This window comes from Drosophila mauritiana, chromosome 3R (genome assembly GCF_004382145.1).
Source record: "Drosophila mauritiana strain mau12 chromosome 3R, ASM438214v1, whole genome shotgun sequence".
Classification (NCBI taxonomy): Eukaryota; Metazoa; Arthropoda; class Insecta; order Diptera; family Drosophilidae; genus Drosophila; species Drosophila mauritiana.
In genome coordinates, this window is record NC_046670.1 from 8,279,069 (window position 1) to 8,296,458 (window position 17,390).

General features: G+C 44.6%; 3 protein-coding genes across 3 annotated transcripts; 2 read left to right on the top strand and 1 right to left on the bottom strand.

Annotated features, from left to right (window-relative positions):
- Nucleotides 1-9,105: 9,105 nt before the first annotated feature.
- Nucleotides 9,106-9,634, bottom strand: LOC117144175. The gene is made up of 2 exons (XM_033309220.1): nucleotides 9,612-9,634; nucleotides 9,106-9,542 (listed from the first exon to the last, which is right to left on the bottom strand). Exons 1-2 carry the CDS (start codon nucleotides 9,619-9,621, stop codon nucleotides 9,268-9,270), a joined length of 285 nt encoding a protein of 94 aa, XP_033165111.1. The 5' UTR covers nucleotides 9,622-9,634; the 3' UTR covers nucleotides 9,106-9,267.
- Nucleotides 9,635-11,112: 1,478 nt separating this feature from the next.
- Nucleotides 11,113-11,586, top strand: LOC117144492. The gene is made up of 2 exons (XM_033309678.1): nucleotides 11,113-11,211; nucleotides 11,274-11,586. The coding sequence occupies exons 1-2, from the start codon at nucleotides 11,202-11,204 to the stop codon at nucleotides 11,546-11,548; spliced, it is 285 nt and encodes a 94-aa protein (XP_033165569.1). The 5' UTR covers nucleotides 11,113-11,201; the 3' UTR covers nucleotides 11,549-11,586.
- Nucleotides 11,587-12,447: 861 nt separating this feature from the next.
- LOC117145258 (pro-resilin) lies at nucleotides 12,448-17,163 on the top strand. The gene is given in 4 exon segments (XM_033310841.1): nucleotides 12,448-12,574; nucleotides 13,881-13,909; nucleotides 13,912-13,956; nucleotides 14,489-17,163. Coding segments are annotated over 4 exon segments (2,679 nt in total). The 3' UTR covers nucleotides 16,967-17,163.
- Nucleotides 17,164-17,390: the final 227 nt, after the last annotated feature.

Below are 17,390 nucleotides of genomic sequence, written 5' to 3' on the forward strand. Positions count from 1 at the left end.
ATTTTACAACAACAGATTTTGGTTTATTTTCTTGCTACAGCAGTTGTAATTATTTTGGCAGAACCCAACTCCCTGGACAACAATTGGGCAATTTCTTTGTTAATTTCAGCAATTGCCCGAACAATAAACAGACATTTCTTCTCAAGTGGGCACGACAATGCGACTGGCTGGCAGAACAGGACACTGATTAATATCTCTGGTGTGAAGGACTGCAATGCAGGGACTAACCAACCACCCACCACAAAATATATCTAGCTTTTGTTGGATTTTTTGACCCGAATGTCGCACAATTTGCCAATTTCATTGTCATTTATCACTTGACAAGCACTTTCTGCAATTTATCAAGGGCTCAAAAGGCCACAGAATTATGTTAAGATCCCGCAAAAAATGGCTTAAAAAATTCAATGGCAAAGTTTTTCGCTCACCTTTTTGTCTGAACTCTTTTTCCCTGTCACTGGTGTTACATTTCTTATGCAAAAAGTTGCGAAACACCAAAGAAAGTTTTAAATTTATTCAAGTCTCTCCTTTTCGCTGGGTGATTAGGGCAGAAGTTTAGCGGCGAATTTTCCCCATTTTAATTTACAGGAAAAACGCCATCAACTGACCCAGTAGAGAATTGTGAGATCAGGGCAATGATATTCCGCTGGCTAGTTGATTTCCATTTTTCATTTAACGTGGCAAATGAGAACTGGCAGCTGAACTGAAAGTCATGTCAAGGTTAGAGCAGTTTTATTGATTGATTATGGGGCTTGGGGCTCATGAATGGCATGTCTAGTCCGCCAGGACTTTAGTTCCTTCTGTACGTGGCATGAAAAGTTTCTCACTTTGCATTTAAAGTTTGCTCGCCCCAATCAGCAGTCGAAAACCTTCAAAAATCCAAACCACGTAAATGCAATTACGAGCTCCAATTTTTTTGTGTGCCGAAACTATTTTTGCAGCTTCTTTCATTCACTTATTTACCAAGTGTGTGTGAGAAACTTTTAATGCACCGATCGATATGAGCCCAAGGACTTGGCAGGACGAGGCTATGCCGCAGCAGGAGGCGTCTGCTCAAAGGTAAATTAAGGTGTGCCTTCATTTTTGCCCTGTGCGTGTCCTTTGCCCAAGGTGTGGGTGTGGTTCTTTCTGGGCGGGTGGCTTTCTGCTTGCCTGCGGTCTGCTTAAACATAAGAACACTTTGTGTGGTGGGGCCAAAATTATATGGCACAGCCGTCCGCCGGATGGCCAAGTCGAGTCGGGTCGGGCCAACGTACCCACCTAAGAGTGGTTGGAAACAAGGTTACCTGGTACGCACCACGCGGCCAAAACAGAGAAAAATGTCTACAAGGCACGCGAGCCAAGCGAGCCAAGCGGACCACAAGAAACCGAGAAAACGAGCCTCGTCAGGCGCCCACAATAGACCAAACAAAGCCCAGGCACACAAAACGCAGCCGAGAAAATGAGGAAAATTCAGAAGTGGAATGAAAACAGTCGAACTTCCTTAAGCGCAAACAGCACTATGGTATAAATAAAGGGAAGCTTATTCAGCTTAACGAGCTATGTTTTGTTCTAGGCAGATATAAACCTGGGAAACCTGGGAAGTGCTTTAGAAAACAGACGATCAGGAATTCTTAAAACCATTTGTCATTTATGTCTCAGCAAATAATATCTTAAGTTAGTATTAACAAAGTCTACTAAAATGGAAGAAAAACAAACGGAAAAGTCATTGAGGATAAGAGTATCCTCATCACCAGGCGCGCTTCGTCACTAAGTATTTTAACGTTCACAGTGTTAGCAAAGAGATGTTTTTTCAAAACGTATTCCAAGTTTATTTTAGTTTATTTTTAGAAATTTATTTGTAAATAATGTACCAAATGTATGATTTCTTTGGATGTCCCCACTTTAATATACCTAGTTCATATTTAACTGATTGAATAAAATTTACACCAACGCCAAAAGCTTAGTAAGTGTTTAAGGAGGCTTTACTGTTGAGCGGGCTTATATGCAACGTCGATTTGCGCAGCAGTTAAGCTTAATACAAATTTAATTTACAGCTAATTGTTCGACCCGAGAGATGTGCCATCATTTGTCATTTTGCGAAATGGAGCCGCCTAAGCGATTAATTAATTCTGCGCCACAAAATGGGGGCAAACAATTGAAATTCGAGGAAGTCAGCGGAAAGTGCCCAAGTGGCCAGGATCAGGATGCCGTAGCCTTGAGGGCGATAAAAAACGAGGATGGAATAGACTTCAAAGCGCGGCAAGCAAGCCAACCAACCAGACTGCAGCACATTTAATTGCGTACCTTAATGTTTATTTTCAATTAAGGATGCCCAGAACGAGTGCTCCTAAATCCGTGGTATGATGTCCCAAGCCTTTTGGCAATTAGACGGCGGACTAGACTGGCATCTGCTTGGATGCACGCGAGCCACAACCACTCTTTAACCACCACCGGGCAAGAAAAATAAAAACAAACACAGCACTTGTAAAACATCACGCTGTGCCTTTCGGGTCTGGTTTTGCCCAAGGTGAACCCCATCTCCATGCAACCCCATCCTTTCCAACCAACCACCCACTCAGCAGCACCACCTCACGCCCACTCAACCCCTGCTCGTTACATTCTATCGATTTTTATGTAGCATGTGAAATTCGTGTGGGTATTTTTGAATATCTTCGCACAGTTTCTGGCTAACAAGAACTAACGCTAAATGCTGCCAAATACTGCGCTGGCCTAATTGGATTGCTATGACCGCAACCAGTTCTTGGCATGTCCTGCCTCGAGCAAAAAAAAAAAAGAAACCCCTTCAACCCCCTATCGCAGGAGTTTTAAACTATGTATATTTCGCTTAAAATATTTCCACTGCCATCCAACTTGATGGCTTCATAGTGCCGCCGATCCTTTCTGCGCTATATTGACAGCTTGATAGACAGCAGGATACCTGCCAGTTGGATTTGGGATTGTTGTTGCTGCGCCTGTCAGTGGCAGTGTCTGGATTTTTGTCATGGGACACGGCATGGGGCGGGGGGGCTTCCACAAGCTACCCCAGGGCGCAACGTTTGACGGCAGTCGCAGCCACACATCCACCGGCACTGTGGGATTCCAGGAGGGGGATCCGGCAGCCCGCTGCGCCAAAGTTCATTTCGGAGCTGAGGCGACGCAGCAGCAAGTGGCGGCCCAAAGGTAAACAAGCTATGATACGAACTCAGAAGCTGCTCCTGACACCAGGATTTATCCGAACTGAAGGTGGAACTACATGAAAAGTCATCGCACCTGGCAGTGCAACATACGAGTTATAGGGTAAAAAAAAGGCCAAAGCTAAAAGAGAGTGATGTGATTTTTTAGATAAGATTTTTGATTTAAGTAAACTTATATTTTGTGACTGATAGTTATGTGAATATATTTGGTTTATTAACTTAATTGGATTGTACGAAAGGCAATCTCTTTTCTTATTTCCAAAAAAAAGTAAGGGAAGCTTATGATGATGAAACTGAGGAAAACAAGAACTTAATTGACAGCTAGCAAATTTCCCAGCGGATTACCCAAGTTACTGATGCTTGATTAATAGCGGCAAATTAAAAGATTAATGATTGCGCGCCCATTCGAGCCTATTAATATTGTATTCAATAAATATTCAATGGATACTTTTGACAGAGAGATTTTTGCATACAAATCTGTCAAGTTTATTAGTTTTTTAATTTAAAAATTAAAATTTTAACGATATTCTGCTTATTAAAATCGGATACCACGCCCCATTTCATTAGTCCTGCGATTACAGGCAGTTGCGAACTGCAGCCTTCATTGGGAATTCATAAAGGCAACCGAGCATAAGCCGCTGAAAATATGTATGTAAGTATATACATTTTCAACACGGTTCGCTTACATTGATTGCGTAAGCCCCCGGCAGCACTAATTGCGAGTACTTATAGTTGCAATTGATTGCGCTCTTTATACCGGAGTCGACAAGTCAGCTGATACGAAGTGTCATAGCCAAGGACGCAGGATTCAGCATTCAGGATTCAGAACGAAGAAGGGTAACATGAGTCGATGCCTCGTTAGCGAGGATATACCGGTGGGAAAGGACTCGGAGATGCGAAAGGTAAAGAGTTAAGGATGATGATGAAGTGGGTCTGTAGTTTCCCAACCGATACGAAATTGTATCTGCGGAAGCTGTGTGGGTGGACTACGCCTGCCAGCAATCAGTATTGAATTACCAGTTAATTTAACTGAAACTGACAACGTTTGCGTAACGAGTTGAACTCGAGTTTAACTTGCCACATCCAAAAGTATAACTAATTGTTAATTAGTTTTCAAGAAAGTATTTTTTCTAAGCAATCCAAATTGGAAAACTTATATTTAAGGTGGAATTTATCAATCAAATTGCATGAAAAAGCAAACACAAAAAAAGATTTTTTAGAGAACTATATGAAAATAAGGTTTTTGGGTAAATAGATTTGGTATGTTGTAGGTAAAATGTAGGTATTAATATTAACATTTTTGTTTATTTGATGTTTTCAACAAATTTTATTTGAATTTATATAATTTGGTATAATTGTTTGCACAAGTAAATAAGTGGATTTCTAATGTTGGAGTTGCCAAACAGATTAGGATAAAATGGCAGAGAATGCATAAAATGGGTGGGCAATAAAATCTAATGGAATCTGCGCAAACTGAATAATATCAATAAAATTAAAATTAAGACGACGCTTTGCGCAGTGAGAGGAGATGTTGGACAGCGGAGTGAGAGAGAGGGCAGATGACTGAAAGCGAGAAGGAAGAAAAGCGGAACCCACAAAAGAGTGCTAAGGAATTTCCGTTTTACCATGAGTGAGTGTGTGTGTGTGTGTGAGTGTATGTGTGAGCGTCACGAGTGGTGGAATTTCAAAGGAACAGCGCCCATCAAAATGGCTGCCGAAAGTGTTGAAGTGTGTAAGTGAGCCAAAAAAGAAGGAAAACTAACAATGGCCGACATCAAAGCCACTTCTGAGTGGAAGCAAAAGAGAGGGGCTACGGACAAAAATAAAACCGAAACCCCCGGGAAATGGATAAGTGTCCAAAAATATACAAAAGTCGTACATCTGTGTGGTTTCGGAAGGCGAGTCCGCCAAAATTAATTGCAAATGTCGCGTGTTTTTTTTTTCTGTCAACATCAACACCAATGTCAACGGGACAAACGTTTGGTGTGCGTGTTGCTAGCTTCTCCGCCCCTCGAAAATCGGAGAATGCAACTTTTGACATTTCGATGACCTTAGCTAACTTGCTAAGCGCGAAACAACAACGAAAACAACGCTTGCAGTTAATTTGTGCCCCTCTCTCTCTCTTCCTCTCCCTGTGTCTGTCTCTTTTCCTCTGGCCTGTAACCTAAATTCATATTACTGTGTTTCAGTTTCCATTTTGTGAACCATGTTCCATTTGCCGTTCCGTAGCGCCAAAATGTATTTGCTCCCCACGCCATTTCCCGATTGACTTTGCCATTTTGCCTTTACTGTTATTTCATTCAAACATGGCCGCGTGGGTGTGGCCTTGTCACCCATACAGATGCGTAATGCGAATCCTCTCCCACGCACACACGAAGCACACACACACACACGAGCTAGGAGTCGTCTCGCCTGGAAGCGGTAGGCGGAGCCGTTATTGTCGTACATTCCTTCGGTACCTGGCAGAATGAACGCGCTCTGCGTTCCAGCGACCGCTTCCAGTGCCACCACCAATGCACATGTGGCTTCCAGCTGTTCATCAGCTGTTCAGCTGGCCTGGAAATCAGGGGCAACCACTGTGGTGAAAGCTCTGCGTTAAACAAGAGTGCAATTTGCAACCCCCAACCCTCTGTCATCATCACATTTCGAAAACTATAAAAACTTGACATTACTTACTAACAAAATGAATGGATGGATTATGAACAACACTGGAAAAAGACATGTTTTGCTTTATAAAAAATCGGTCACACGCTTTTACATTCAAATTTCTCCCAGGTATTTTAACGACTTTCAAATTAATTATTTCAAAAATTATCAAAAATATTTATATTTCAAATTTTCAAATCTCTCTTGGAAGTAATATTAAAATGTTAGTTAGCTAGAAAGTAAATATTTAATGCAAACTTTTCTGAGTGCACTGGACTGTAAATGGAACGGCAAACAATGTTCTAATTATTTTTGGGGAGCACAAAAGACATTCTTGCTTACTGTTGAAATATTGAACATTCAGGGGCTTTGTCTGGATGTATAAGCCCCCAATTCAATTAACAGTCTGCAGATGACAGACCTCAATCACTCGGATCCATCGCAATCATTGCAGATGAACGGCGACGTTTGAAAGAGGAGTAAAGTTTTAATGCATATAAATTGTGGATGCCTAAAAGAGCAGACGGTGAAAAATTAATGTGGGCATATCACGGAGACGATTGCCTGTATTGCCAGTCGACCAAGAAAAAGTCAGGTGAGGCCTGACAGGTGAGATGGCGATGATATTCCCCAATCTCCCGCCTCGCAGATTCGGTTTAAGTTTCGCTTACAGCTCCGGATTATTGTTCCTGATGTGGGTATGGTATATGGCATGTATGGTCCATTGGATGTGGATGCTCCGGCTCAATGACGTCAGCAACGGACTTGAACCGAAATCCCGCCTCACTGGCGAACTTTGACCTATGCTAAACTCGAGCCCAAAGCACTCAAATACATTTTTTAGATCGCCCGAGGGCGGTTCTGGCAGTCTGTCGCTTTGAATTTATTTGTCAGCTTGATGAAAGGTCATTTGGATTCTACTTCTTCGGGCAGACGTACATGTATCTATATATTCCTCTGTCCGCCCGCCCGCCGCTGGTAGATTCATCATTTTTGCGACATGTCAATTTGTCACTCACCTGGCCTGACAGCCCGTGTATTAGATATATATGTGTCTATGGCAGGGCCGTATCCACATCGAGGGTACATATGTTTTCTTATCAGTCAAATCAGTGGAGCCATCAATCAAAGCAGCAGTCTGCGGTTTTTGGCTTGGATTGAGATGGATTGCGATAGATAATTACTAAAGACAGACCGGTGGCCAAATGACGAGGAAACTGAAAAGTTTCGCATGCCCAATTAGTCAAGGTCAAAAAGTTAATCCTGAATGCAAATCAAAAGTGTTTGCATAAAACTGAAGAACACTTAAGTGTTTGCCCATGAAAACTTTTAATAGCTTTTCAAACATAATTAAATATTCATTTAACAATTCTCCATCAACCGTATATATACATATGTGAAAGTAGAAAATAAGAAATCATGATAATACACTTAAAAAGAAAACAGTTTCATTAAAGAGATAAAAAGCAAACAAAAATATAATTAATATCTTTTAATTCATTTTATAGAAACGCAGTAATATGATAGGTATATTTCAAAGATATATTCTTCTTACAAACTAATCTTCAACTGAATATATATATGTACATATATCTATATCTATATCTATATCTATATCTATATCTATCTATCTATCTATCTATCTATCCATCTATCTATCTATCTATCTATCTATCTATCTATCTATCTATCTATCTATCTATCTATATATATGTATCTGTATATATCTATTCTATCTGTAGCATAAACCTCACTTCTATTAATTCATACATAAAATCGAAAATATTAACAAGTTCTGTCATTAAGTGATTTCGTCATTAATGTGCACTTATTATCAGCTGAATACAAAGACATGAAAATTGTTTCAATGTCGCAGTTTTTCGATGAGTATTCGCCTTATTTGCACATCTCTGCATAGATGCACGAAGATACTGGTAATACGTAATGGGAATAATTATAGATGCCTTGCTTCGTTTTTCGATGTAATTGCTGGCCAAGTGCGAGGCAGCCACTCGAGATTGGAGCGCCGGAGCCGGCGGTTGCAGCTCATCTTAACCCAGAAATGAGGCGACATCTGATAAACACAAGCCCACATTACAATATTGTATTGGCAAATGCGGCAACTAATGCCAGTGCTTTGTTTTTCGCTCCAATGGGAGCAGTATATGAGTGTCTAGTTGGCATGGCCATAACCATTACCAATGGCACTGCTATTGCCATTACCATTACCATTACCTTTGTCATGGCCAAAGGGAATGGGAGTGCGAGTGGGAGTTGGGGTGGGAGTGGGACTGGGATTGGGAATCGAGTCTTATCTGCATGCAGATAATGGACCTTCCCCGCCTTCTCAAGGCCACCGAGACTTTCTTCAATGGCCCGGGCCTGAGATCTTTTTGGGTAAGGTGAGTGCCGAATTCATTATGTGATGCCATCATCGATGGGCACTTCAACTGCCGTGGGGCATCCACAACGAGCCCACGAACGGCGCACTTGAGGCCATCCGCATCCATCGAATACGAGTATAGTATATTTGTATAAAAACACAAGCGTGTTTGCATTGCGGCAATGATTTCTAACTAAATTTATTGAAGTACTTTTCACTTTTAATGCGAGCGCTGGTGGTGTTTCTCTTCGCCACGCTTTGATATTTATGACTTTTACTCAAAAAAATAAATAAATACGTATGTGAGCCCCAATTTTCTGTACGCACACTTGTATTTTGTTAAGCCCCAAATTGGAGCACTAGCACTCCGGGCTCCATCTATTTCGCCTCTTCGCATTTTGAATGATTTCGGTGCGCTCACAATGCGAGTTGATTGATTGTGGTAGCAGCACAGCGGCAACAGCTTTGATTGCCAATCGAAGGTGTTAGATAACATTACAAGCGCAACAGACACGCACCGCCTAATTATCGTTTATCAGACGAATCTCATATTCCGGGCATGGCCCAAAGCCCTGGGAACCCATCCCATGTGTGTGTGTGGTTAATTAAAAGTTCTGCCTCATCGGCCGCCGGCTGGAGGTTTCAGATGATTCAGGTGGCGGCTCAAGTTCAGGTCCAAGGCAGCATCGTTACAGTGAAAACTGGGCAACCGCAACTGGGCAATTGCCAGGTTATACAATATACTTAGGTTAAGGTGACTTGGGTTTTTAGATTGCTGCCGGGCTGTCATGGAATTTTACTATGATTTGTGTGGAGTAAAAGGTGGTGCAATCAGTTGTAAAATATTGGAAAACTATAGGAAAAATGTGAAAAAGCATTGAATCCCTTGGAGTAAACATAGAGTTGTTTGACTGTGTGCCAGGACACATAATTAATTTATTTGCACCACCACTGATCCAACCACCACCACTGAGCCGTAAATCCAATCGAATCCAATCAAAACTTGGCGGCAGAAAGGAAACATAAACGGCTTAGACGTTCAGCGAGCGTGCGAAAGTTGGCTGTTTATTTGGTGTAGGGCTCGACCCACTTCCACTCCTCCCAGACGACGCAGTTCTGCTGCTGCTCCATGAAGGCGTAGTTGTCCGGGCACTGGATGTAGTCGGCCTTCTCCTGACCCTCGGGGCACACCCAGTAGTGGGTGGGGTCCGAGATGTCGCGGAACTTGCGAGCGTGATCCTCGACAATGGCGCAATTGGGCTCGGCATAGATGTCCTGGCCATTGTAGGCGGAGCTGAGGGCCAGGAACAGGCCCAACAGCAGGCAGCAGATGATCGAAACTGAAGGAGAAAAATGGGGGAAATTTGAGTGGGGCATTCTCGGAGAAGATCGATGGCGATGTGGCTCACCCTTGTACATGATGAAAGTGTTGCAATCGAAGGCCGGCAATTGGCATATTTATACTAGTGCCGAATTCTCCTTATCGTAGCGACACTTGCTGCACAAGCAAAATCACTTAGTGCAAATGAGTTTAGGTTTATTTTTAGCTACCTGCTGCGGATGTCGCCCCAAAAACTGTGGGCAACGGCAATCATAACGAGCCGCATTTCACTTGGCCGCATTAATTGGATTTGGCCCAGAGACCCCGAGCGTGTCGGCTTAATCGATAATTAGCCGCTGCACTGCGTCGCCACCATCACATCTTGGCCAACCTGAAATAATCAGTTAGCTTAACACATGCGATGCGATACGGCAGCGTCATCTTGTCTCTTGGCCATAAACACACAAAACGACATACATACTTAGTCACCCCGCTGGGGAGTTGCGTCGCTGATTGGCCACCTCCTTCACCGGCAATCTCCGCCAGGTTGGCCGCCTCACAATGCGGAAACTGTAATTAGACTTTAAAGCATTTTGTAAGCGATTTTCAGGGTTTTCGTCGTCGACCCACTCTTGGCTGCTAAACGGTTTTTAGTCGGCACATTTCGTGAGGTTTTTTGCCATATTTTATTTCACCAACTGCTGCTGCGGCTGCCTCTTCTTTTGGTATTTATATTGGTCAAGTGGCCTGGCGCTTGGGGCGTTTAAAGCTCCGATAGCAAAGCCAAACAAAGCCACAAAGAGACAAACAGTTAACATAAATGCAAAATACTTTTGCAAAATGACAAAACAAAAATAGGCAATATAAAGAAAAAAATATGAAAAAAACCCAAGACAGTCAGCAATTAATTAATGGAGTGGCCGATAGTCTTTAATGTTGCAAACTTTAAACGAATTCAGATTTCAGCATTTGTTTAACGCACTATGGAAATATCCGATTATGGATTCGACGTGCCAGCTGGGCTTGCAACTCACAAGCTGTCAATAAATAGTCATGGTTATTAGGCTGGATGACTGTTGACTGAATAAATGCTGGTTTGTTTGATTTAATTGGATGCAGAACATGTGTTGTTGATTCTAAAACGCAATGAATCAAATTCACGGTAATCAAACCAATCAACACATTTGTTTGGCGAAAATATGGTAAATATCTATGCATTTATATTAGTTTTTTCTAGTAAATGAAACAAATAGCCCATATATATAAATAAAGTATTTTAGGGGCTGGGTGCGAATTCATTTTGTATATTTTGTGTGCTACAAGAAGAATCCATTAAAAATGCACTTGCTTGTCTAGTTGCTTCCTCATTCCTGATGCTGCATTAAATAATGCTTCAATTTATTTGTTATCTTTCCGCATGCCCCGCCCCCCAGGCAGCCCATATATTTTCCAACCCATCTTGATAAAGATGCTGTTTTCAGCTACTTTTCGCTCTGCTCCCTTGATAATAATCGACGGATGCGTGTGTCAAAATGTCAATACTTTTATTTTTCTTGTTTGCACATCGTTTTTTTTTGTTTTTTCGGTCACAATTCCCCCTCGAAAGTATAAAAGTTGCGTTCTCGAAACGTGAGGGTCTCAGTTGGTTCCTTCCATCGAGAAACTTTCACAGCTAAAAATGAAGTCTGGTGGGTGTGAGGTTGAATTTTAATGTTATTTTCCCGTTTGATAACTTATTGATTCACCAAAGTTGTTGCCCTGTTTGCCACCGTTTTGGCCATTATTTTGGTGGCTGGCGTGAGTGCGGATGCGGGTCGCTCCGCCTGCAAGGATGAGTCCGAGATTGGACAGACCTATACGCATCACTTCGATGCCGCCAAGTACTGGCTGTGCGAGACCCTCGGCGTTCCGGCCACCGAGGTGGACTGCCCCGCGGGACTGGCCTACATGCATCTGCTCAAGGAGTGCATCCCATGGGCCAGCTACATCTGGAAGAAGCCCGAGATGCCACCAACTGTGGCCTGAAAATAAATGACCCAGCTCTTGAATGTTCACAGTTGCAAGATTATTTGTTTATTGATTGGTTGGGTGCCAAAGGGTTTTGGAATCTAAGGTGCTGTGGATTTGAAACTTATTCTACAAACATAATTATTTCAACTATTCCTATATAATTCGTCAGATTTACATTGAAGTTACCTCATGGTATTACTGTAAAAAATATGTAAGTGGTTAAATCAAGTTGCAAGTCACTGCATTGGTAGAAAGTTGTATATCACTCATACGCGGTGTTGCCTTTGTCTTTCTAACTAAGAAAATACGTTACTTATTTCAAGTTATTAACACTGCTTTTCAAATCTAAAAGACAATTTAAGGTTCATGCTTAAACCATTTTAATAGACCAATTTAGCTGGAACCCAAGTGTGATTAATCCATAAGACATAAGACACAGCTGATGACAGCCGATGTTGCCACTGAACTTGGCAACGGATCGAAGTGGATTTATCAGTGCAAAAACAAAAGCAAATGCCGAAAGCTTCACGATCGCAGTAGCTTGTTGTTGCCGCCGCTGCCTTTGTTATTTTGTTGTTGCATGCTTGCTGTGGCAGATGCGCAGCTTTGGACGCGAAGTCGCGCATGCGCCGTGGTGGCCGCTTCTGCCGCTTTGGTTGCTTTGCCTGCTTGTTGGTGGTTTCTGTGGTGGCTTTGGCTTTAGGTGGCTGTTGGCTCCGGCGAAGAGTGAGTGCATTTGAAGTGTTACATAAAGTACCAAACTCGAAGACATGCCGCTGCCAGCGTCTTCTTCGCATTGTGTTTTTGGCTCGGAGCTTTTGATTTTCGTCTGTCCGCATTGTTATTGCTTTTTCTGCTGTATGTTGTTTTTTTTTTGTTGGTTTGTGTCTTTATTTTTGCGGCTTTGCCTGGTTATGATTTTGTATAAAAGTGCATGCTGCGCATCAGGCAGCAGTGTAGTTCGCATTCGTCCATCGGCAGAGCATCGTCTGCAAAGTGCCCCCAAAAATCTCAAAGAAGCAGCTGGTGCCCACGAAAACGGTCAGTGCTCCATAAAGGATAATTTATATAAAAGTACATATATATATATCGCCATTCCTCGTCAACATAAATCAGCGTTATTAAGTGACAAAGTCTTTAAACAGGATTATTGCAACTCATTGCAAAGTAGCAAGGATGACTTATTATCAGTTACTGTGAAAAAACGTTTAAAGTTCTATTTAATTTATCACTTTTAATTTAAAATTGCAGTGCTTTAGGAAAACAATTAAAATTCATACTATCCTAACTTATTTAATTCATCAGTCACAATGAAAAATATGTTCAAAATGCTCAATACATAATAGTACATTTTTTATATTTTTTATTCTTTTATGATCAGATATAGAAATATTCAATCTTCGTTACTAAATTCCCTGAACTAAAGATCTTACAAATCCAAGTTGTTGTCAATATAACTTCGACTAGTATTAGTCTTAAGAACTTAGCACTTGTCACCCTCGTAAATTGCATAATCAGCATGGCCAATTAGGAGTTGCCTCACATTCAGCAGGTCATTCAGTCACTTAGTCGGACTTTGAAAAATAATTAAAACTTGTCGCAATCAACAAAAAAACCAAACAAGCGTCGCGAGACAAACAATAAAGCAAAGTGCTGAAAAAGCAACAATTGGACGCAACGGGACAGGCCAAGACGACACCGAATGTGGCCAAAATGTGGAGACAGTAATTGGCAGCAGTAGCTGGAGAGGCAAATATGTGTCACTCCGCATGCAACGTGCCACATGCCACATGCCGCATGCAATGGGGGTGTAATGGCAATGGCGCTGAGAAATTGCCAACTGCCGCGGCTGACTTTGCAATGTCATAAAAGCCAGCATTATGCCACAGCCGATCACGCCCACACACACTCAGTCTATATAGTCCCATTTTATTCAATTTCCTCGAAAGAAAAGCGCCGAGAAAAATTAAGTGAGTTTCACTCCGCTTCAAATGAGATTTGGCCAGCGATTTCAGTGGCTTTTGTTTGCATCCGCGATTTAACCAAAACGGCAACTTAAGTGGCAGCACACCACGGGGTGCTCCTCCACTTTCAATGCCGGGCGACACGCTCCGTCTGCTGGCCAGTTCTTGGCATTGGCCGACCCGACGGAGCGAGCCAAGATTGACGAGCGATTAGGTGCGCTCCGTGGGTTAAGTCTCGGTCATCTTGGCCATCTCGGTCGTCTTGGTCGTCTTGGTGCCCGTTAAAACTTATGCAACATTAACGTAATCTTTCTATAACTATTTTTTGCAAGTAATCCACTTTCAACTGATTTTCTCTAATGCCCCCTTTTCCCGCTTTGCAGTTCGGTTAATTTGCATTCGAAGCTCATCACATCGAGCTCATCATCCCCCGGAGAAGCAGCAGCAGTCATGCGAGTGGTAAGTACACTGCAACTAAAATGGGGCAGTTCAAATAAATATAAGTAATTTATAAATATAAGTAATAAATACTCTCTACACACTATTTCCATATAAAACTTGAAGTACTTAACCACCCAAATATCTTAGTTGTAGACACTTAAAAAACTTCTGAAAATTTATTGTAGTACAATTAGAACTGACAAGTTTTAAATACTATTCAAAATCAAAACAATTCAATTTTTTTAAAATCTATTTAAAAAAAATCTATTATCTATTAATATTAATATATTAAATCTTTATCATTATACCTCTTATGTCGTGAAAATTGTTTAAATTGAAACATTAATTACAATAATCACTTACTCATCATTCAAGTGCATCTTTGTAAGTTTAAGCTACTTGGCCAAAAATTTAAAACTACTTACATAAATATATGTAACAACTGGCATAGTTTTTTGCAAAGTGCACAGCTGAAGAGATCGCTCTAATGTGGATCATCGATCGGTGCGTCATAAAAAAAGCCAATATACTAATTTCCTCGTTTTTGCAGCAGCTTTTCGGTGTCATCGCCGTGGCCGTCGTGGCCGTTTCGCTGGTCCGCGATGTTGGTGCGGAGCCACCGGTGAACAACGCCTACTTGCCACCCAGCTCGCCCCAGCGTCCGTCCTCCAAGTATGGTGCTCCGCCGGCCAGCTCCTACCTGCCACCCGCCTCCGGACCGGCGCCATCGTTCAACTCTGCTCCGTCCAGCAGCTATGCGGCTCCATCGCAAAGTGCTTCATCGGGTGGCCCATATCCGGCTCCCGCGCCACGTCCCTCCAGTTCTTATGGACCACCAGCCTCCCGGCCCTCGTCCAGCTATGGACCACCGCCCAGCCGGCCGAGCCAGTCGTACGGACCACCGCCGCAGTCCAAGAAGCACCATCATCGTCGTCCATCCAGCAGCTATGGAGCTCCGAGACCCGCTCCGCCTTCGCAGAGCTATGGTGCCCCGCCCTCTTCTAGCTATGGGCCCCCGAAGTCCGCGCCTCCATCCCAGAGTTATGGTGCTCCAGCGCCACCATCCAGCAAGTACGGTCCTCCCAAGTCAGCACCTTCTTCCAGCTACGGAGCCCCTAGACCAGCAGCCCCTTCATCCTCCTATGGCGCACCCGCACCACCATCTTCGTCTTATGGAGCACCTGCCGCCCCATCATCGTCTTATGGAGCTCCCGCACCACCTTCCAAATCTTATGGAGCACCTGCTCCTCCATCTTCATCGTATGGAGCGCCTGCTGCTCCTTCCAAGTCTTATGGAGCCCCTGCACCACCATCTTCCTCATACGGAGCACCTGCACCACCATCCCCATCTTACGGAGCCCCAGCGCCACCATCCAAATCTTACGGAGCCCCCGCTCCACCATCTTCTTCGTATGGAGCCCCAGCTGCTCCTTCCAAGTCTTATGGAGCACCCGCCCCGCCATCTTCCTCCTACGGAGCACCTGCACCACCATCTTCCTCCTATGGAGCACCTTCAGCGCCCTCTTCATCCTACGGACCTCCCAAGTCAGCACCGGCACCACCTTCCTCCAGCTATGGAGCACCGCCTCAGGCGCCCGTCAGCTCCTACCTGCCACCCGCACCGCGACCATCGAAGCCCTCTTCCAGCTACGGAGCACCCAGTGTAAGCAGCTTTGTGCCCTTGCCCTCGGCGCCATCGACCAACTATGGAGCACCATCAAAGACCCAGAGCCTGGGAAGCAGTGGCTATTCATCCGGACCTTCTTCATCCTACGAAGCACCAGTGGCACCCCCATCGTCCTCGTACGGAGCTCCATCCTCTTCGTTCCAGCCCATCTCACCACCATCGTCTAGCTACGGCGCTCCGAGCAGCGGATCAGGCTCAAGCAGCGGAAGCTTCTCGGCAGCTCCCTCATCTTTGTACAACGCCCCAAGCAAGGGTTCCAGTGGTGGATCTTTCCCATCAGCGCCATCCAGCTCGTACTCTGCTCCCAGTGCCAGTGCTAACAGCGGTGGATCGTACCCCTCGGCTCCTTCATCATCCTACTCTGCCCCCAGTTCGAGCTCTAGCAGTGGAGGACCTTATGCCTCGGCTCCATCTTCCTCCTACTCGGCACCCAGCTCTGGATCCAACAGTGGTGGACCTTACCCCGCTGCTCCATCGTCTTCATACTCCGCTCCCAGTGCCTCTGCCAACAGTGGTGGATCCTATCCGTCGGCTCCATCCTCGTCTTACTCGGCACCTAGCCCAGGATCGAACAGTGGTGGACCCTATCCTGCAGCTCCTTCATCCTCGTATTCAGCACCGAGTCCTTCAGCCAACAGTGGAGGTCCTTATGCTTCGGCTCCCTCCTCTTCGTACTCCGCACCCAGCTCTAGCTCCAACTCCGGTGGACCATATGCTGCTGCTCCCTCATCTTCGTACTCCGCTCCCAGTTCCAGCTCGAGCAGTGGAGGACCCTACCCATCGGCGCCGTCATCTTCGTACTCCGCACCTAGCTCCAGCTTAAGCAGTGGTGGACCATACCCATCGGCTCCCTCTTCTTCTTATGCCGCACCCAGCCCGAGCTCCAACAGCGGAGGACCTTACCCGGCTGCTCCATCCAACTCGTACTCGGCCCCGATCGCTCCCCCATCCTCATCTTACGGAGCACCTGCCTCAGGACCGTCTCCGTCGTTCAGCGCTCCCTCCTCTTCCTATGGAGCTCCCTCGACTGGATCAGGCTCCAGCTCATTCTCGTCCTCCTCATCCTCCTTCAGCGGAGCCTCGTCGAGCAGCAGCGGTGGCTATCCCTCTGCACCATCCAGCTCCTATGGAGCCCCATCCACCGGTTCGGGCCACAGCTTCTCCAGCGCACCCTCGTCCAGCTACAGTGCTCCGCCAGCCGGTGGATCGTCCAGCTCCGGTCCCTATCCAAGTGCTCCGTCCCAGGACTCCGGCTACGAGTACAACGGACCCAGCCAGGTGCCCGAGACCATCCAGCAGAGCTACAGTGCCGACGGTGGCTACACCTATCGCAAGAAGTGAGCAGCCACCGGCAACACGCATACGCCACGTGCCTTCGAATACTCAACCACCACATCATATCATCGCCGTCGCCATTGTAAATTATTCCCCAAAATGACAAGCAACCAATTCGCCCATTCCTCTTACTCTCCTCCATGGAAATCTAGCCTTAATTCACTGTACCATTAGATGTAAAACAACGAAACAACGTTTGTCAAATAAACAACTTGATGAAGATCATAGAAGATTCGTAGAAGCCATCAGTTCTGGGCGATCGGTTCCCTTCACATCCGCGATGTCAGCAAGACATTCGCGGAATTCTACCGTTCGGCTAATTGACAGCCATGGAAGTGGTGGTGGATAGGTGGGTGCCACAAGTGGCAGTTGAAGGCTCAAATCGGCAAACAATGCAAATTTGTGCGAAAATAGCGGATATACCGGATAT